Below are 22451 nucleotides of genomic sequence, written 5' to 3'. Positions count from 1 at the left end.
ATTCTTTTTTTTTTTTTACCAGAATCCCACTGTGACATCACAAGGAGAGCAAATTTGAAACTGAGCATTTTTCTCTGTGTTGTAAGACTTATGCAGACCACAAACAAAGGACTGGATGGATTTATTTCACATTTTGTGGGTCAGTAGACACTCAGGTTACCCAAACATATGTTCACAAACACTGTTAAAGTGGACTTTTTTTATAATATGTCCCCATAAAGATTTTAAACATTTGAAGACATCTACACATTAATATGTCTCTATAGAGACCTGGAAAGTATAACTCCAATTTTATATTTTAAAAATGATAAACACACAGCCACTGATTTCATATTTTTATTGAAAAAAGAAATCCATGCAAGATTAAAACTACAAACTTTTTCCAGTCGTGTGTGTGTGTGTGTGTGCGTGTGTGTGTGTGTGTGTGTGTGTGTGTGTGTGTGTGTGTGTGCGTGCGTGCGTGCGTGTGTGTGTGTGTGTGTGTGTGTGTGTGTGTGTGTGTGTGTGTGTGTGTGCGCGTACTCTCACATGTGCATTTATGAAACACTCAGATCAATAAAGAACTGCAAAGACAGCAACAGTAAACAAAGGAACTGTTCCGTTTCCTTGAGCGTTTAGAGGAAAACATTTGGTCCCTTAAATCAGCCACTTTTGTACTTTTGTACAAAACTAGAGGGATCGTTAGTTCGGTCATTAGAGTTTCACAACAGCTTCTTTACATATACGCAATCCTCCAGTAACTCTTTACAATTCAAATCTACAATTATTGTACACGTTTATCTACATTTTTCTATACAAGTACAGTATATTCAGAGGGACCTTCTATACAAAGCGTCTTCTACGTAAATGTTACATTTGTTATACATACTGATCGGCTCAAATGCTAAATATCACCTTCTAATTCAAGCTAACTACAATAACAAATGGGGAAATTGAAGAAGAGAAATCCTTGTTTTTACAACATGCATCCACATGAAAATCAATTAAAAATTTTGTTAAGATTTTATCACTTAAGGGAAACTAAATTAAGAATAGAAAATAGGCTACTTGCCTATGGACTAGCAAAAAAATGAAAATTATATTTTTCTAATTACGTTTTTACTCATATATTTTAAAAAATCCTCTTCCGGTAAATGTTACAAATCATGGATATTGTTAAAAGACTGACTAAAAAATTACCATTAGAAATGTTTGAAACGCATTCATTACTGTTTTCTACGGAAGCCCTGAGTGGACATGCATCCATACATTTTATATTACTCCAGTCTCCTGTGTTCACGAGTCATTTCCGATTGTTCTCTTGAGATCTGCACTTATTGAAGTTGTTATCTCGAGTTAACAACGCTGGTTTCACTGTGATAACGCTGTTGTTTTCATGAAATTTTGAGAAAACAACTGAAGTGAACCTGTTATCATAAAAACCAAGGTTGTTATCCCAAGTCGAGATACTGAAAAAGCAACCGGAAATGACTCATTAAAGGAGCAATATGTAGCTTCGGTGTTTAGCCAGCTCTGCATCGGTCTGTAAACCTTTCTGTGTTCTAACCTCTCTCCGTTCATGCAGAGGTCGGGCAGAATCAGTTATATCTCAACCAGATCGCTAGCCTGCTTTCTTGCTACAACAACAAACCGTTCAGCACCAGAATCTAAAGTTAGAAGGAGGACATACTGGCTGCTGCATTGTTGAGAAGCCAACACTTCAGCATAGCATGTTTTCCTTAATGTCTGATGCTATTGTAAGGTCATTTTATGATTTAATTCAGTAGATATCTTACATATTGGACCTTTAATATGTTAAAACAGAGTTTAATAAAATGCATGGATGCATGTCCTCTTAGGGCTTCCACAGCTTTCCCCTTGAATCAGCTGGTTAGCGATTTATTTGGAAACTGTTTGTTATGGTTTAAAACAGATTATTATGATTTTAAAGCATGTATTTGGTGCTGTATTTTGGTTGAAATATAATATCAAGTAGTTGATTCAAATTCGTAGTAAAGCCACAGGATGGCTGAATGCTTTTGGTCAGACAGTTTGAATGATTGCAGGGGGAATTTGGAACAAACTTTTGCCAAGATGAAAGCTCTGTTTGCCCATCAGCAGCACTTATTTGGACAGTCAGGAGAGAGGAAAAAAAGCTACATGACATCATTCGTTCATTCAGTCTGTACACAAAATCATTGAAAACAAAGCCACTGATGTCTATACATTAGTTGTAAATTCACAGCCCTTTTTCTCCCAAAGAATTTGGCCCAGTCAGCCCAGTGTATACGCAAAAACACCTCACTCATTTCACATCACTCTCCAGACAGATTTGGACACCCATTTCACTCACAATTGTCCTCATGCAACAACACTCAAACTAAACAAAAACAACAACTTTAAAGCCAGAGAAAGCATGTACAAGTGTGTTAAACTCACTGCAATACTGGCCTCTAGAGGGTGAAATCAGTCATCACAGCTCAGAGTGAAGTTTGAGATGACATGCAGGCCACGGTCGACTAAGTTCTACAGTCGTTCATCCGTATTAGTAAACAGCTGCCAACCACATTTGGCAGATATAAATGGTACTTTCAGGAAGTTTCATAGCACAAACCCTTAGAAAAAAAAAAAGAATTCAACATTTCAAGTCTGCAGTGTGTAAGGAAGGTCCACACTAGACCGCACACAAGTGAAATTCATCTTGGCTGAAATATTTTCTAGCTGTAGATCAACATAATTTGGAAAGTAGTTCGAAGCAGTTCAATGGTTTCCCTAAGAAAGTTTGCAACCCGCCCTCCTACATCTTGGTCTCACTGGCCGCAGGCCTCTCGTTCTCGTACTCGTTCTCCTGGCAGATGAGCTGGTACGGCTTCTTGTCTGCCTCCTCCACCACCGAGTTCACAGCCTCAGGGTCCTTCTTCTGCAACTCGTGGCGAGAAAGGTGTTCCACAATACCTGCACCGATGGAGTCTCCGAGGACGTTGGTGGTGGTGCGCAGTCGGTCCCTGAGGACAGACAGAGGAAGAAGTGAGGAAAAGGACGGGGGAGAAAGAGAAGATGAGATATGTCACAACAAGATGACAGCAGAGAAGAGAGGCGAGATAAAAACAGGTAGAGATAAAGAAGATGAGACACGATAACAGGGGGACATAAGAGAAGAGAAAATGAAAAGAATTGACAACAGCAGATAAAACAAAATAAAACAAGAGGACATTAAAAGAAAATTGAAATAGGACGAGAAAAAACAAGACAACAAAAGTAGAGGAGACAAAACAAAATGAAAGAAGGCAAAAAAAATGAAATTGAAACAAATTATAAACAAGATGGAACAAGGAAAACAGAAGACAAAACAAGATGAAATGAGTCATAGAAAAGAAAGAAAGCCAAAGAAACTTGGAACAGGAAAAGAAAAACAGAGACAACAGAACAAGATGAAACAAGAAAAGTAAAGAGTGGGCAACAGAAGACAAAACACAACAAAACAATGGAAAACTGAAACTTGATAAGAAAAAAAACAGAGAAGAATGGACAGCAGAAGATAAAACAAGATGAAATAAGTCAAAAAAAAGAAAGAAAGTCAAAGAAAATTGGAACAGGACAAGTAGAAAAAAGAAAAGTAAAGAATGGGAGACAGGAGACAAAACACAACAAAACAATGGAAAACTGAAACATGATTAAAAAAAAAAAACAGAGACAATGGACAGAAAAGACAAAACAAGATGAAACAAGACCAAACTAAATAAAAATAAAAGACAACCGTAAACAAAACAGACAAAGCAAGACATCAAAAGACGAGATGAATTTAGAAGAAATAATGCAAAGATTTATGAAGGACAGGATGAGACATCAAAAGAGAAAATGAGACAAAAAATACGACAGAGGACGGAAGGAATCGGTTATCAGAAGACGGGACACGATGAGAAATGAGGAAGAAAAAGATGAGAAGAAACAAAACAACAGAAGAGAAAACAAAGATAAAAAAAGAAACTGTAGAAACAAAGACCAAAACGACTAGAAGAAGCCAGACAAAAGAAGATGCAACAAAACATTTTTTGTTGTTGTTTTATGAAAAGACAAAAAAAATGCATTGTATCAACTAGATAAGAGTAACAACTAAAGATTTAAGAAATGTGTTCTTAAATGTGGGTATGCAGAAATATGGAGGCTTGGTTTTCATGCTCCAGGCAGTCTTCAGCCCACATGAATCAAAGCCAGAAGGAGGAAGTAGAGCTTTGCGCTGGGATTGGACGCCAACTGAATAAAAACCAGATGGATGGAGAGACGTGGAATGCGAGGGAAATACCTATGGAAGCTGCCATTTGATCCTTTTTAACCCTTAAAATCCTCCCCCGTTCAAAGTTGATTGAATTCATACCAAACCGTGCTCTCTCTCCTCACATCGTGAACCCGCTCACCGCTCTTCCAAAAACAACATTTTGCAGCCTCAAATTATTCTAGGATTTTACACCGCCATACTTACAGAAACCAATCGACAGCAATGATGAGCGTGATGTCATCGGTGGGCAGGCCTACAGAGGTTAGCACTATCACCATGGTGACCAGTCCAGCCTGAGGGATTCCAGCTGCTCCAATGCTGGCTGCTGTTGCCGTGATACTGACGGGGGGGGAAAAAAAGTTTAAAAAAGCAGAAGAAGAGAAGTTTGAATCATCTAAAAAAAAAAAAAAAAAAAATCTGAGTGCAGCTGTTACAGACATGTCCTTGGATTGACCTGTCAGTCTTGACTCGGTAACAGCGCAGAAAGAGGATCATTCCTTTGGTTGAAATACTATCCTCAATCAAACACCATGACTGGTGGTTAGAAAGTCATTGGTGAAGCCGTAACATGTGGTTTTTACGGGCTTGGAAATGCTTCCATTGAGTTAGGCAGCTTTTCTTTTTTCTATAATGAAAGACAAATGGAGGCCTCATTGAAATATTCCCTCAAGGCTGGTGGGCTTTCATGATTCAAATCCCTTTGTTTCCATTTAAGTTGCACAAAGATCACTAGATGTAAAACTTGTATTAATTAAATAACTGATTGAATGTGTACATGTTAGCAGGTACATTTCAAGTACTGTGCGTGACATACCTGATGGTGAGAATCTGTCCAAAGTTGAGGTCATAGTTATTGACCTGGGCGATAAAGATGGCTGCCAGGGCCTCGTATAGCGCAGTGCCGTCCATGTTTATGGTGGCGCCAACAGGGAGCACAAATCGGGTCACGCGTTTGTCCACCTTGTTGTTCTCCTCCAGGCATTTGAAGGTGATGGGCAAAGTGGCAGAACTGAGAGGGGGAAAAGGAGGAACAATATGATTAAATGTGGAAAAAAAATGAAAAAAGAAATAAACTTGTAAATCATGCAGTCCCATATACCTGGATGACGTTCCCAGAGCAGTAACCAGCGCCTGCAGAATCCCGGCGATGAACACAAAAGGGTTCTTCCTGGTGATGACGAAGTAAAGCGTTGGCAGGACCACGATGGCGTGGACGAGCAGGCCACAGATGACGGTCACTGTGTACATTCCCAGCTGTCCACCCATGGATGTGATGTCGTCCATCTCCACAATCTTACCCGCAATCAGGAACAGGATACCAATGGGGGCATACCTGAGGAATGGAGGTGTGTTGTTTTGATAGTTTTTCAAAGATTCAACACCATCTCTAAACACATCAATCGCTGCAGGTACGTACCACATGATGATGGCGACCAGCCTCATGATGGCCTCGTTTAGACAGTCGAAGAAGTCCTTGAGGGGCTGCCCCTGTTCTTTCATACTGCCGATGATCAGGCCGAAGCACATGGAGAACACCACCAGGCCCAGAGCGTTGACTCCGTTCACTGACCCCGGCACCGGGATCATCTCCTCCCGGGTTATCTCATGGCTACCGTTGACAGCGAATATCGTGTCATTCACTGTCATGGTAACGTGGACTACTCTCTTGGCATACTGCGTCTTAAACTGGATTTTAAAAAAAAGAAGAAAAAAAACGGTAGTGATTAAAACCTGGGACAATACGATTTTGTAAATACTATACTATGGTCTCCAAATTGAAATACTTTGAAGCACTTGCATGCCAGAATGCACCTGCTTTCAAGTTTCTGCCTTACAATTTGAAACTCAGAATTTCACAACCTCACAAGAATGAGGAAGTGAAAGTGGCTTGAGATAAAGGCTTTGGTTGAAAAAAAGCAAAAACTCAGCCATGTTAGGTGAAACCATGGGCAGAAAAGAGGCACCGGATCATCAGGCGCTTTTTTGAAAAAGTCCCGCCCGTGTCTGAAATACGTTTTAGAAAAGTCCCTTTTGTTCCTGATATGTTGTAATTATGAGCAAAGAGTGACTCAACCACTGGTTAGGTTAAAAAAATAAATTATGATACACCGTACAGTAACATGTACATTCAGATGGGACAGCTGAATTTATTAAACTTACTGCTAAAGGCCATATGTATGGAAGCCCGGAGTGGACATGCATTCAAACATTTTATTTACTCAGTTTTCCCATGATGACAAGTAGTTTGATTTCTCGAGATGGACTTATGTAGCTTGCATCCTCAGAGTTGCAAAAGCCCAAAATAAACATAGAAGTAGGTTAAATTTATCTCGTTAGTGTGGGCAATGGCAGAATGGCGAGTCGTGGTTTGGCCTATCACAGGAACCAGACTATTGTTTTGTTTTCTACATTATGAGTTCCCAAACAAAGTAACGGGGCTAAAGACCGAGTAGCTTACCTGTTTGGTGCAAGCCTCCACAAGGTTAGGAGGAAACATGTTTCTAGAAAACACAAAAAAAAAAAAAAAAAAAGATCACATATTAGAAATGCTTGTTGCACAAAAAAAAAATAATAATAATAATGTTATCAAAATGTGAAAAAACAACAGAAGCCCTAAGCGGAAATGCATATATTTAATTAAAGCAATTTTCCTTTGATAACGACTTATTTTGGGTTGTTTTCCCAATATCTTGACTTATTTATCGAGATTGAAACACGAGTTTTCCGATGACAACAAATACATTTCAGTCATATTTTGAGATCTCAACTTATTTTTCATGTGAGGATAACAAAGCTGGTTTTCCAATTATAACAGATTAAGTTATTTCATTATCTTGAGGTACAAAAGCATGTTTTCTGGTGATAACAGGATATATCCAGATGTCTAGAAAACGAAACAAAACAATAGGCTGGTTACTATGGGAACACAAATAAAAATGAATGGATGCATGTCCACTTGGGGCTTCTGTAAGAAACACATCAGGGCCGTCTAATATTGACTTTGAAATCGTCGGATGGCACAGAACTTGAGTGTGCAGTCACCTGATCAGGTCGAGGAAGGCGTCTGCAGGGCTGATCTGCTCTATCTTCGGCTGCTTGGCGAACTCATCCCTTGATCCTTTCCCAGGGTGAATGATGAGCACCATGACGATACCGATGAACACAGCGATCACGGTGGTGGTGGTGTAATAGATCACAGCCCTCATGCCCATTTTCCCAGAAGCACGGCTGTCCAGAGCGGCCATACCTGAACAGGACACACCATGTAAACATGCGTATATCTGTACTACAGGTATTACTCTGCAGGATTTCCCAAACAAGTATTTATCCACTGGTAGGGTTTTTCACATAAAAATGAGACAGTGATATTAACAATAAAGTGCTTAACACAAATCATATTCCATGACATTTTGTGCCGCAGATACTTTTTTAATTGTCTTTTTGTGAGTTTTAGTGATGATGACTTAAAATGTAATGGCAGAAAGTACCAGAATCTTATTTTGCTACTTTCCCCTATAGTTCAGGATACTCTGTGCCAAATGTCATATTTGTATTGCTATTGATACCATTTTAAGAAGATAATATGTGACTTTACATTATCTTGACTGAAGCATTTTTTTTTTTTTTTTTTTTAAAGGGGGTTTTTGGCCCCCCAGGACCAAACGGCCTCGAGCTGGGAGTGGTCGTTATCAACTTGTGACGGCCCAAGGTATAGTATGGGCTAACTAAATATACTAGTTAAAAAAAAGGTAGCAAAAAACATCCTGAGGGAGGAGGGACCTGGCTCCTGGACTAAAACTATCAGAAGCATGAATGGATATTAGTGCTGGATTAATTCCAAACAGTTCCTGTAGAGGGAGCAGCAGTGCTTTTAGCTACTCTGTGGAAAATTGGGGATAATACCAGTGAGAGGTGTTTTAATGTATTAATGCAACAACTCTCTCACTCATTGCAGAGTTTCATGCATCAATTTCCTATAAGAAACATTTTACTTCCAGTTACAAATCACAAACACAATAAAACATGAAATGTGTCCTACAGTGAAGAGAGGCATTGAAGAAGTTTGATTATGTTCCAAATAATGTGCAATAATCGCAGTATTAAGTGAATAAAACGGCTGTGTGTTTCTGACTTTATTGCTGTTTTGTAGTTGGAAAAAAACAACAGCGTGTAGTTGCAGCATGACCTCAGTTTGCATGAATGTGTCACTTACCACATTCCCTCTGAGTATACTCCTACAGCCTGGGAAAAAGGTGCTGTAATTACAGGTGGAATACACCTGTCTGGATTATCTTCTAAACTATCTGTGACAACAAAGAGCGGCCAAGAAACACAATCTGACTCTGCCCTTCACAGGCGGAAAAACTACACCTACTGCAGAGCACCCGGGGAGTCGGGGAACAGATCCACCATAACACATCTGGGGACATAGTCGTACTCGTAGACAGTGCAGGGACAAACTCTGCACCTTTGGAAAAACTTTAATTGATCACACAACAGTGCAACTTGCCTCTGTGTGTGACGTTAGCAGCAGACAGTTACAGTTTAACAGACTGACCTCAATTGAGCACTTTTAAAAATGTGCAACAAAAAATGACGTCTCTAAGACAGAAACTGTCCAAGAATGTGCACATAGCAACAGCTGGATACAGACAGAAACACTTGTTGCAGTAGTTTATGGGGAAAAAATTATTAAGCGATAGAGAAATCGTTCTCTCTGCAGCACCCAAAATTAAAAGTGGGAATGATTGATAAACATACAGGAGGTTGATGCTGGGGGCTTAAACTGTCCCCCCCTTCAGCTCTAATAGCATTAAACAGACTTTGCAGGGATGAGCGTGGTGAAAAGAACTGCAGCCATTGGAAACAGACAAGCTGGAAAACAGACAAGCGGCCTCAATAGGCGTGACAGTGACGCTGTATTTTCAAAGTGTCAGCTCCTATTATGGCCATTATCTTCATTCAGAGCTGTACAAGGCAAAGCGGGTCTTTGTGTGTAGAGAGATGTATGTGTTCCTTTCATTCGTGTGTGTGTGTGTGTGTTTGTGCACTTGTGTGTGTGCATGGGCGTACCTACTTCCCCAGCTATGGCCCTCCCTGCTCCTCCTGTCTCAACATGCCCAGGACTTAGCCTTTTATCCGATTCTTTTTTATCCTCCTCATCGTCCCCTCTCTTATTCGCCTCTCCAAAATTCCTCGCCTCCTCTCTCTACCTCCTCTCCATCCCCTACCTCTTGTTTCAGGGCGCCCCTAAGTACCCCTCCCCTGACCCCCTCCTCTCCTTCTTCTTCTTGCACGCTGATCTTATTGCTGCAATCCTCCTTTCATAGCCACCCTTATCCTCCCAACGATCCATCCCTCCCTCTCCTCCTGCTCCCCTCCTTCTCCTTTTCTGACAGCCCTGGGAAAACTTGTTGACTTAGTCAGCCCCGCACGCACACAATGATCCCCAGGCTGTTGTCCGGGCAACAGCGGACGCAGCCTCACCAATTCGGTCCTTTTCAAAAGAAGCGAGGTTGAAGGAGAGGCAGGGAGAATGACTTTCTTTCTCATAAGGGGGAATGTTCATCAAACACAAAAGTGAAGGCCTGCTTTGAGGGGGGAAAGTTGAAGCGCAGGACATGGCAACTGCAAGAGGTCCGTCCAGAGGGCAATTAACGACCACGGACCCCCCCGGCAAAGAACGACTCCTGTGCACCAGCAAGATTTGACCTGAAGGTTTGTAGTCCATGCATTAGTCTATTGACTTTACTAGTTAGGGTAGCTTTTTTTTTTGCTGGAAACTAACCTGCTTTAATTACCAATTTTCATTGGCTCCAGTCACTCAGGTGTGCTTCCTTTTTCTTTGGTTGTATTTTAATAAATGTGTGTGGATGTTGGAGTGCTTAAGTTGAACAAAAGAAGGAGTTTGAACATTTCATCGTCAACCCTTTGTGAGCTGAATTTCTAATTTCTCACTCCAACTTTATCTGGACTTTTTCCTGCCAGTCTCTAACTAAATTTGAGAAGCCCAAGAAGTTGCAGAGAGAAGTTGTCGACTTGTGAATGCAGCTGGTGATATTCAGGAAAATTCCCGGTTAAGGCAAAAACCGTCATCAGATTGTCAGAGTCCTTTGCTCGGCCTTTCATGTTGGGGAATGTTGTTCTGTGACTTCTGCAGCATCCTTTTGACATCATGTGCTGCCTCCTGAGACCTAGTTCTTCCATCCAACAGGGAAAATCTCTGCTGCGAGGCACATGTGTGAATGAGAAAATTCAGGGCACAGGCTGTCCTGAAATGGACTAATGCTTAAACGTTGGATGTAAGAGATCTTGTACCACAGAAATGTTCAAATGTGTTGTTATTGTGACTGTGGGTATTTGAGCGAGCATAAAGTGTGTCAAATGAGGGTCATTTCATTCAAGTCTTTTACTTTTTTCAATGTCAGGATCTAGTAAACAGTCTGTAGTCTATATGCTTAAATGTTAACAAGACTGGTCTTCACTAATCTCATGATTATGAGCATTTCTTAGGGACGTGCAGAAATGGAAAACAAAGCATTGATATTTCCTATGAGTCCAATTTTGATACACTTATTATTATTAATACTATTTCGCTGTTATATGGCTGTTGTATATTCCAATTTTCCAGCAACTTAATTTTCTCTACTGCACTAAATGTCAGGCAATGACACTTTTATATGTGCTACATTTTATCTGAGACTTAACTAATGCACGGCATGTATGCATATATTTATCTACATGCAGTACGTATTAAAACCAGCAGAAGATCAAATATGCAGAGCTCCAACTGGACCCTCTCCAATAACACTGTGACACTAATTGAACACAGTCAAGGACAATTCTGGAGAACATTTTGGGCCGACATTTTACAGCTCGGAAGGAACATACTTTTAGGAATCAGTGGTAACATTTAGAATTAGAAAAAATACTTTGCAAATCTATTTAATGGGACGGCAGGGCAGGAGAGGAATGAACCAATCAAATGTTGAGAATTGCACAAACTCCTGCACAATGTCTGGACTGCACTAATATGTTTATTGTTTATATTTACTAGACCTTTCCCCGTTGAAGGTTTAACACAGAAATGTTGCCAATAAACATATTTTTGCATGTTAGACTGTGTGCAGAAAATTTGCTTTCATTTTTTCAAATTTTTGAAAGTGACCTACAGAATCCTCAAGTTTCCATTGTTTTAAAACGTCATTATTTTCATACGCTGACTCTCAAAGAACTTGTCCTGAAGGTACCATAACACACACCATCTTTCTCCCATCAGTGTTTTTGCTGTTGTAACTCCTTGTCCTGGTTTTCCCCCCGACTCCCCCCTCCTCCTACAGTAGACTGAATCTCTCCCCCCTTGACGTGACCTCCTCTGTAATCATCCTTCTCTTCCTCTTTTTTTACAGCCCACATCCCCTCTCCCTGTCCAGCCCCTTCTTGGCCCTGTAAAAAACTCTGCGGTGGACCCTGGGCTCTCTTAATGAAATTCCTGAATACAATGTGGAATTTGAAGCAAACCAACATTAAGTGGTTAGTTGGAAATGCGGTTTTAAATCCAAATCCACGTTTATGAACAAAAGGGATCAATGACGACGCTACAGCTACCTGCTCTCTTTTTCTCACACTCTTGTTGAACCTGTCATACTTTCCTTCATCTGCTACTTTTCATGGCTCCTCTGAACTCTGCTGAAGGATACTGATTCAAAATTCAGCTGCATTTTAAGAGGTTAAACAAGAAAATTCAACTGTCTGAGGCAGAATTTAGCCTTTGGAGCATGACGCAGAGTTTGCACAGGAACGCTGAGTTGGCAGAAAATAAGTCAGAAAGCTAAACCATCTTGTTCTTATTAATTTATTACTCATACTGTCTTCATGTACGTAAAGCAATCGTTTTAGAGGTGGAGCCTCCTGAGTTTCCATTGAGGATGTAAGACAATAAGTTTTATAGGAAAGTTTTTGTATCCAACGGTACAAACGGCGAAAAAGCCACATGATTGAGAACTTGTCTTCAGGATCAAGATTAGGTTTCGTCCTCTAAAACTACACAAAGTCTTTCAACTTGTAAAATGTTGTATGTCTTTAAAACAGTCACAGTTTCAGCCAGACTCTGACAAACAACACAATAGAAGAAGAAAAACAAATACATTCACAAGCATATGTTGGGTCAAAATCGTCATAAAGTATGCAGCTGTGTTGCAGAGTTACACACGTATACAACATGGACGTCACCCGTCAAGTTTCTGAAGAGGTGTTTTGAAGCCATCTGCACCTAACTTTCGATCAATCTAGAAACAGAGGAAGAGGTGGAGCTGAGGCGGGTCTTAAGCCTCCTGGAAAACATTTTAGGTCGGTCAAATAAGCCACGCCCACAAGTATGAATAACCCTTTAGCCTTAATATAATCAAAACAGATGAGCCGTAAACTTTTTACCAATAAAGAAATGAGCTATAGGGAACTGTTTTCTGAAGCAGGCTGTAAACGTGATTGCATGCTTTTAAAATGGCCATTTCAATATGTTAACATGGGATGTAATGCAGATTACTGGGCTTTTGGAGCCAGCCTCAAGTGGACACTCATGGAACTGCAATTTTGTTTTTTTAAATTCTGCATTGGCTTCATTTTCCAACACAGACGAGTGTGTGTGTGTAGAAGTTGTAGTGGTTGCTGATGTGGCTCTTGACCTCAGTACTGCAAAAGAATGCCAATGAAAGGCTCGTGAAGCCCTTGGGGAATATGGCTGACGGAGTCTCTACACAGACGAACGACTGCGCTGGATCAGATGTCAATTTGAGGGAGGTCAAAAAGTCCTACTATATGTCAGAGAACACTCGTCTCCATTAAACTCATCCCTTATCAAGAATAATGATCAACGTTCTAGTCCAGTTTGCTTGTTGAGTTTCTTGAAATCAGACGTAATATCTTATTTCAAGAAACTGAACAAGTCAATTGTGATCGCTGCATTGGCAACTTTTCAAACTCATTGCAGGCGCCTCTGCAGGCCTCATTCGTTACTTGTGATAACTTGAAACATGATGTTTATCTGGACTTGTCAGGTGAATGTGTCTTATTTAAAGGTCCCATATTATGCTTTTTCTGGTTTTATTTGCTCTTTAGTGTGTTTTCCAAGTGTCCTGTGCATGTTTAGGCACATCTATGTGCAAAAATTCAAAGTCCGCGGAAACGCGGCTTCTCCTACATCCTCCTGTTAGCTGTAGCATTAGCTGCATGTAACGCTCGGTTCTAGCCCCCCTCGATAAAAATTTGTCAGTCCGACGTCATTGTCAGTGTGAGATCACTGATCTAAGCCCATTGGCTCGTTGTGGCAAGCCCTGCAGCTCATGATGCACGCCCGTTAACTTCTGTAGCACGCCCACGATATGCCGTAGCCTGCGGTAGCACAGTAGTGCTAAGGTGCTAATGTTTATGCTCCCCTCGGACGGAGCCAGTGGCTGCATTCCCAATATGGTAAAAGAGGCGGGACATTTCCGAGAACCGTGCTGAGCAACTGACCAATAACGACAGAGCGGATCGGCAGACCAATCAGAGCAGACTTGGCACACGTGGGGTCTAACAGTGTGGGCTCAGCAGAGTGTAGCTGACGGACTCAGAGCGTAGAGGGAGCAAGGAGGAGCAGTACATGAAAACAGACACTTTTTTCAGACTTTAGCTATTGTGAACGTACAAAAGTAAGTACATAGATTAAATATACAAACCCCAAAAAGGGCAGAATATGGGCTCTTTAAAGTGCAATGAGGTTTTTTTGACTAGAAATTAGACAAATACGCTCGCTGAGGTTTGAGTTTTTCCTGAGAATTTGTACTCTCCAACACAGGCAAGGGGACTTTAAAATACTTGTGAGTTGAACACTTCTGTGTTGCTGTAAGTCGGCCATGTCAGAGTTCATTTGTATCCAACGTGATTACATTCTTTTACTGGGTAACCGGATCATGTCAACCCAAAAGCACATGCTGAGCTCTCTTTTTGTGTGTAATAGGACCTGTTAAGTCAATTGATAACCAGTTCCTCAATAGAGATACAAGTCAGCAAATTTAGCTATTTCTGCGTTTTAGGCTTAAAATCCCTTATATGCTTTGTCACCTGCACTGTAGGGTTTTTCTATGGAAGCCCGAAGTGGACATACATCCATATTTTTTATTTTACTCCAAACATTTCCAGTTGTTTTTTTCTCGGGATCTGGATTTTTAAAAATGTTTTTATAACGTGATAATGAGTTAATTTATCAAGATCTCGAGAAAAATGAACAGGAAAACTATCTATAGTCATCACGAGATAACAAACGTTGAGATCACAAGAAAACAACAGCTCTGGGGCAGCTGTGGCTCAGTTGGTAGAGTCGGTCGTCTCTCAAACCGGAAGGTCATGGGTTCGATCGGCAGCTCCTGCAGCAACATGTACGATGTGTCCTTGGGTAAGACACTTAACCCCAAGCTGCTCCCACTGCTTCGTCGGCAGTGTATGAATGCGTTCGAATGGGATTAGTTACTTCTGATGGTGTCAGTACACAGCAGTCTCTACGATCAGTGTGTGAATGTGTAGGTGTGACCTGTGGTGTAAAATCACTTTGAGTAGTCAGAAGACTAGAAAAGTGCAAAACAAGCTCGAGTCCATTTACCATTTAACTGTAAATGACTAATTTTCTTTGGAAAATTGAGTAAAATAAAAAGGAAGGATGTATATCTCAGGGTTTCCATATACAATAATAACTAAAGCAGTTTAGCAATTAGTTGTGGAAGAGTTTACTTCCTGTGTCATATTTTCAGTAGATGCATGTTATAAACTTCTCTGGATGATGCAGAAGTCTGTTGCATACATCATAATACGTTTGTTTCTTAATGTAAGCTGCACAATCAAACTTTGATACAATTACAACCGAGAAAGTAAAAAGACAAAATGAAAACATGATAATCACTTTGGTGAGGGATTTCTGTTTTCTGGAAATAGGGTAGGCCATATTTGAAAAGTGTCAGCATGTGTAAAGATCTCAGTGCATCTGATCACTTTGATAATAGCACATTAACACACACCCACACACACACACAAATAAGAAAGCTGGTGATGTGTGACGTGGCTTCAAAACAGCCCTCTTTGTTAGTTTGCACATGTTGTCGCAGCAGTCATGTGACATGATGTCAGCGGATGCTGATGTTACGCCCTGCTGTAGCACAAAGCGGGTTATTATCGGACAGCATGTCTCTGTCATCTCCTCAGACAACTGGCTTCTTAGCCTGTCAATCACCGCTCAGAGACTGGACACTCGGTCCCTGCACGTCCCGCCTACATTGAGCTGCTGACCGGTGTTTTAGGAAACTGACATTCTCTTTAACTTTATCTTCACTTTTACATCCATGACAAAGTAAAGTCTCTGCATGATAACAACCCCCAAAGGCCTTCTCCTCTGAAAGAAAACACCCCTGCATGTCTGACTGGATTTATGAACCACATCAACAGTGCTGAATGAAGTCACTCTGCCCCTGGATTAGACATTTAAACCTCTCTGTCATATATTTGTGTTCTTCCTGAAATCAAGCCTGGGATACACGTGAAGTGCAGAAGTTATAAACTCACTGAAAGCTCAGATAATTCCACTAATGCTGGACAAAACAAAGTAACCACTGATGTGCTCATGTTGTACCAAGATCCAGACCTGGGTCAAGCATGTGATTAAAACCCGTACTGTAAGTTTCCAAACATATCTCTCTCTCTCTCTCTCTCTCTCTCTCTCTCTCTCTCTCTCTCTCTCTCTCTGTTTCTCTGTTTTCCCTCTCTCGCTGAGGTCATCCTAACTCCGTCATCCACTGATGCCCAAAACCAACAAACAGCATCGGCTGAACAAACAGCCGGCTCACTCCAGTGTAGCAGTGTATCCATGTTGGTACACTGCAAAAACTCAAATCTCAGCAAGTTGTGTAGTCCAAAATATCTCACCAGACTTACTGTAAGCCACATTCAGCCACTGAAAGGTCCAGGTATTCATCTTATTTCAAGACATAAAACACAAAAATAAGGCCTGTATTGCCTGTAATAAGTTGTGCAGCAAGCACAAAGCACTTATTTTAAGTTTCTTGAAATATGACACTACATCTCATTTTGGATATTACATCTCACTACAAGAAAGTCATGTGCATTTTGCGCGCTGTATTAGCAGCCAGTTTTACTCATGATGAGCAATTCTGACATTCTTATCTTGAAATAATATGTTTATCTGGACTTGTCAGGTGAATGTGGCTCATATAAAATGTAACGAGATATGTATGACTAGGAATGAGATAAATACATTTGCTAAGATTTGAGTTGAGTCACCAAAAATTCCAACTTAAAAAGGAAAAAGGCAACATCATCGACATAGAGTGACAATTTTTTGGATTGAGGCAATTTATCGGTGGGTTGCTGGTGGCGCAGTGGTTAGTGCCCCATGTATTGAGGCTGTAGTCCTCAAAGCGGGCGGCCCAGGTTCGAATCCAGCCTGTGGCTCCTTTCCCGCATGTCATTCCCTACTCTCTCTCTCTCTCTCTGATTTCCAGCTCTATCCACTGTCCTATCTCTCCATTAAAGGCACAAAAAGCCCAAAAATAAAACTTTAAAAGAGGCAATTTATCAGTCTGAGATTGCTGAAATTCCCACAATGTACACTAGACATGGAAGTGGTCATCATCAAACCAGAAAGGTCCTGCTGGGAAATAATTAGCTAAGTTAACCAAACAGGTAGGAGTCCATTCAACTACAAAATCTTTCCTCTGCAGTTACTGGTGGTGTAACCAACAAAACATGTAACATATCTGAAAAACAACGGACTGAACTTCAAGAAAACTACGTCTGACAGTCATCATGATCTTTATATTTAAAAAACTCATGTTCTAAATTTAAGGCAATGAAATCTTCTAGCATACAGCAAACGGTTGTCAGGTGGAAAACCTTTTTTTAGGAAATGTAAGGAAAGAAATCTGTGGAGCCATGATGAGCACACACATACAGAGAGAATTACCAATGTGCCCATGAAAAAATGTTTTTTTATGGATTCATGAGCGTGCTGTGTGAAGCTGTTTGATTTAAATTTAGAACAAAAACACTGAACTTGTAGGCTGTACGCTGTGTTGGCTAATTTTAGATATCTGAGGTGCGGTTGAACTAAAAATAGCCAATGACAGCCGAGCAATCTTTTTCCCGACATGATAACAAGCATGTGTGAGTGCTGTGAATAAGCCATGGGCGTGTGCAACATTGTCATATTTAGTTGTCAAAATGCAATCACTTCTGTTTGATTCATAGAGATAAGGTGTAATGAGGGTGAGAGTTGAACATCGTGCAGGAATGTGACTCCTTCCTCTCCTACCACATGTATTTGAAATAGACGTTCGCAGTGTTTTTCATATTATAAATATGTTGTTGTGTGACAGTCTTTAAATAAACAGGAACAAAGAGGTGAATTCACTGAATCATATTTGATGGCGGATGCTCCTGCAGGCATCGGTCGCTCGGTGCACTGAGTCGGCCTGAGCGTCATACCTGTGATGAGGCTGGAGACCAGAAGGGGCAGCACGAGCATCTGCAGCATCCTCATCAGCAGCTCTCCGGGAAAGGAGAAGAACTTCACTTCACGGTGCGACATCTTATAAGGCCGCACGGCAAATCCCAGGATGATGCCTGCAGAGAGGATCGCACGTGAAAGAAAATAAAAAAAACATAATTAAAATATTAGAAGAAAATAAAGTCCAAGATTTGAAAACTGTCGATAGAAATAGTGATATGAACAAAGAAAATGTGGAACATTATCATCATTATTTTTTGTAGATTTTAAATATGGACAAATGGTTCAATGGTTAGCGTTGTCACATCACAGCAAGGAGGGTCCTGGTTCGAATCCCCCCCCCCCCCCGTCAGACAGAGACTCTCTGTGTGGAGTTTTCGCAAATTCCAGCTTCCTCCCACAGTCCAGAAAAGTGCTCTTTGGGTTAATTGGTGATTCTAAATTGCCCGTACGTGTGAGCACAAATGTTCCTCTGTCTCTATAGGTCAGCCCTGAGGTCGACTAGTGACCAGTCCAGAGTGTACCCTGCCCCTGGACTCCAGCCCCCGTGACCCCGAACAGGATCAGTGGAACAGATGATGGATTTGACTTATTTTGATGATTATATTTAAACCAAACAAAAATCAAAACCCATAACCCAACACAAGGATACACACACATTCACTTGCACACTCACACACACACACATTTACTTAACTTATGATAACATTACTTTATCTAAACCATGTGTTAAGGACACTAAATATACACATATATATATATACCACATGTAATGTTAAATGCAAACCATGCAATTGGGAATACTCAAAAAAATTAGAGGCATCAAAATAAAGCTCTCAGAGTAAAAGTCTAAATGCTCTCATGCTCAGTCCAAATGTTGCTGAATGAGCCCAAGATTCTTCCCACCACTGTTGACAGTTTAAATTGTTAGTTTGCGATTGAATTTCTCCATGTGGAGAACCAGTTTGTGAAGAATGCTGGGGTTTATGTCTTCCAGTCTTTAAGTATCAGTTGTACCCTTCCAGTCAAAAAGCGCTGTTTGAATGTGTGAAGGGAGAATAAAAAGAATCCTGGAAGAAAGTGTGTAAAATAAAGTTTAAAAGACATCAAAATGTTTTAATAATTATATATTTTTTGTGTCAAAATGGCAGCTGACATTTCGCCTTATAATTATATAACTGTCTGGCATCCCCCTCGGTGATTTAGCCGTGCTCCCTGACACTTTCACAAAGTGTACATGTGACTCATGCTGAGGAATGATACAGGTTATGTGGGACGATCTGATGCAGGTCAAAACCTGGTTTGATTTAAGGGATGGTGTAATCTTCCATTGTGCAAACGTCTGCGTCTGTTTTTTTAATTTTTTTTATTGTGACTAGAAAAAGAGGGCAGTTTAAGATTCTTCATATTGTGCAATGACCGGTCAGGGGTTTAAACTTGAGCACACGGGGGGGGGGGGGTCTTTGAAGTCTATTGTCTCAACAAGCAGTTTGTCCACTGCTGCGATAATCCTCCAGTAAGCCCAGGTGGCTGAGCAAGCAGCCGGTCAGTGAAGAATACCCTGACTTTAACAATCAATCAGACGTGTTTGTCATGGCTCGGTGTAACTCTAGCAGGGCTGCAGATGTGTGAAGGTCGTGAAAGGTTAATGGAAAGATGTCAAAGGTCCGCAAAGGGGGTCAGATAAAAGCCGGTGTGCGGAGTTCATCTGAGTTCCCTCTATTCATTCCTCCAGAGGGTTTGTTTCAATTCTTCTCCTTCTTCCGTCCTGCACAGGGGGGGGGGGGTGGGGGCGTCGGTCACACCGGATTGATTTGTTGAAGGGTTGATGCAGAAAATCTGGTGCCCTCTTTTTACAAATATGGTAGGGGAGAGGGGGGTTAAGGGGAAATTAAGAAACAAAGTCTCTTCCACGTCCCTCTGGGTGCCCTGTGGAAACATCTCAACTAAAAAACTCTTCTCACTCACCGATGATGACAGCGGCGACGGTGAAGATCACAAAGGCGTTTCTCATGAAGCATCCTTTCACGTCGCTCCTGGTGATGTTCTCCACTCTCTTCTTGGCCAGCAGCGACCTGGACTGGATCCCGGCTCGGATCTGGTGGAGACCGCTCCGGCTCCTCTGGGGGTTCTCCCCGTTGCTCTGAGTCATGTCTTGCGGCTGGAGTCCTCAGGTGTCTCGTAAACTGTTTTACTTGACTTGACTTGAACCGCTCTTCACACCTCAGAGGTGCGGCTAATTCACTTAACGGTTGTTCCTCCTCCTCCACACTGTTGCTACTTCTTTGGTTACAAGAGTCCTGACAGAGAGGGCAGACATGTTCATCAAATGGTTAGTATAAGATATTTAAGCACAAAATAACAATTAGAAAAAGTAAACAACCCCCTCTGTCACATCCCTATTGCTTCAAACATCCGCATTTTTCTAGTTTTATTTAGCTTTTTGTCTTCCTATACTCTTACTTTTCACGCAGCATGGATTAAAGTTTAAATATCTTACCCTCTTGGACTGAAAAGAAAGACTGTGAAATGTGGCATAACTCAACTTTAGCACATTTCAGACATAAAAGCATGCAGCCTGAGAGCTTCACAAAATAACAAACAGACAGAAAACTGACAGCAGCAGATTGAGTTATTAAAGACTAAAACAAAAAAGTTGAAGTTTTCTGTGAAGGAAATGCTGAAAGACAAGCGAGTGAAGCACACATGTGTTGCAGCGACAGCTCTACCAGCATGCAGACTTCCTCCTGTGTACACTCGGGCTACTACACGTGTACAGTGTGGGTCTAATGGTTACACAAACACACACACTCACACATACACACAAACATTAAGCTCTTTAAAAATGATGAAATATTGAGATAGAAGTTGTCTGTACCTTTAGGCTTGAGCAATAACTTCCTGTGGAGTAATGTCTCTGTGTTAGTCAGGGAGGAGGGGGGGATCAGTGTGAGAGGGACAGAGGATCTCTTTGGCTGTGAGCTGGTCGGTGCGAGCAACCAGCAATGAGGGAGCGAGAGGAGAGATGGGAGGAGAAAGGAAAGGAGCGACCGGGGAGGGGATGAGGGAATAAAAAGGAGGCAGTGAGAGAATGGAGGCGGTGCTATAGTAGAAGGAAAAACTAGTGTTAAGTCAGTCACAAAGTGCGGGCTTGTGGGGAGGTGAGGCGGGAGCTCCCCCAAAAAAAGTGAAGTAATTTAGAGGAGGGAGGGTGCTTTTTCAGACAGAGGAGAGCTTGAGGAATAATGAGCTTTTCCGAGCAGGAAAAAAAAAAAAGGGGGGGAGAAAGGACCTTCTTGTTTTCTTCTGTCCCTCTCTGCCTTCCTTTCAAAATGGATTTTCACGCTTGATAAGTTCAACCTGATTGGAGATTCCTGTGGAGAGCGAAGTCAACAGAGACACAAAAGACACACATCCATCAAAAAAGAAAAAAAAATAATATGGAAGTGGATTAGCTCCTTCATACATTTATTTTTGGCACATGTCCAACCAACACACTCATCAATCAATCTCCCTTTGGCTCCTTTTTGCTGCATTAAACATTAACCCAAGACAAAGTCCACTTTTTTATTCATGGCTCTTTTTCGTTTGTGGAGCTAAACAGAGGCGGGTAAATATTTACCAAGTGCCAATGGTACAGCTGGTGTTCAGGACGCTTTTGGCTAAGAAAGAAAGCGATCTGCATAACCAGAGGTGCATGATGTGTTAAAGGAGACAGATTTGGCACAGTGGGGAGACAACAAAAAGTAGCACAGTTCAAAGAGGGATGATGAGCACAAGAAAAAGCTGGGAGTTTGGGGTCTGGCAGCAACCTTCAGGAATTCACAGTTTGGCATGCGCGGTGTGTTTTAACGCGGAGGGTGTGTGCGGAAATAAGTGTGTGAATGTGGGTTAATGTGCCTGAAAGGAAAAAAAAAAGGAAAGTAGGGGTGACAGGAAAGTGAGAGGGGTCGAGCTGAAGGCATCCTTTCTGACTCATACCACGGGAATCCATGTTTGGCAGGGATATATTAACCTCAAGCTGTATATGACCTCGGTTAAATTATAAAAAAAAACAACCTCTGATGACGTAGGTTTTTTTCACACTACTAGAAAGCAGAATTATTTCGAGGACTGACACTGCAACCACTTTTCAGCGTGCATGAGTGTGAAGAAAAGCTCGCTCCAAAGCTCAATCAATGGATGGATTAATGGACTAAAAATACCAGTTCATATTCTGAGTGTAAAAAAAAAAAAAAAAAAAAAATTTGAGTGGTAATGCTGTCAAATAAACTTATTTTCACATTTTAAACACGATTCAAGCATGCAGGAACGCTGCAGCTGTTTCTGATATCAGAAAGCGAATACCTGGTTATACTTTCAGACTGAGCTGTTGGCCCTCTGTGTTTGTGTAACCTTCATTAGCTTTGGACAAACTGGCAATTACTGTGTGAATTGCAGAGAGCGAGAGAGAGGATATAAACTGTGTCATGATCCTCCTCTGTCATCCCCCGGGACTCTGAAACACTGAACAGCACCTCTCAACGCTTCTGTCTCAGTTTAGTCTGAGTTCTTTGCTGCAGACCGATTACCATTTTCCAGCGGCCGTCCTGTTAGAGCTGCGAACCCAACTGTGTTCCTGCTGTTAGTGAGAGGCTTGGAAAACGT

The 22451-nt window shown here is 41.3% G+C and overlaps 1 protein-coding gene and 1 long non-coding RNA gene across 3 annotated transcripts; one reads left to right on the top strand and one right to left on the bottom strand.

Moving 5' to 3' along the window:
• Positions 1-322: 322 nt before the first annotated feature.
• On the bottom strand, positions 323-20842 carry slc1a3a (solute carrier family 1 member 3a). Of its 2 annotated transcripts, XM_061038865.1 has the most exons (10): positions 20683-20839; positions 19773-20104; positions 17783-17920; positions 7298-7502; positions 6714-6756; positions 5673-5941; positions 5355-5588; positions 5070-5264; positions 4460-4594; positions 323-2984 (listed from the first exon to the last, which is right to left on the bottom strand). In XM_061038865.1, the coding sequence occupies exons 2-10, from the start codon at positions 19954-19956 to the stop codon at positions 2777-2779; spliced, it is 1611 nt and encodes a 536-aa protein (XP_060894848.1). In that variant the 5' UTR covers positions 19957-20104; positions 20683-20839; the 3' UTR covers positions 323-2776. The 2 variants fall into 2 exon arrangements, with proteins under 2 accessions (XP_060894848.1, XP_060894847.1); XM_061038864.1 differs by having other exon boundaries at positions 5070-5588; positions 20683-20842.
• On the top strand, positions 13199-14110 carry LOC132974660 (uncharacterized). Its single transcript, XR_009673137.1, has 2 exons — positions 13199-13332; positions 14004-14110. It is a non-coding gene; the product is annotated as an uncharacterized LOC132974660 (long non-coding RNA).
• Positions 20843-22451: the final 1609 nt, after the last annotated feature.

Source organism: Labrus mixtus, chromosome 5 (assembly GCF_963584025.1).
Source record: "Labrus mixtus chromosome 5, fLabMix1.1, whole genome shotgun sequence".
In the NCBI taxonomy this organism is placed as follows: domain Eukaryota; kingdom Metazoa; phylum Chordata; class Actinopteri; order Labriformes; family Labridae; genus Labrus; species Labrus mixtus.
This window is presented reverse-complemented; position numbering and strand designations above follow the sequence as displayed.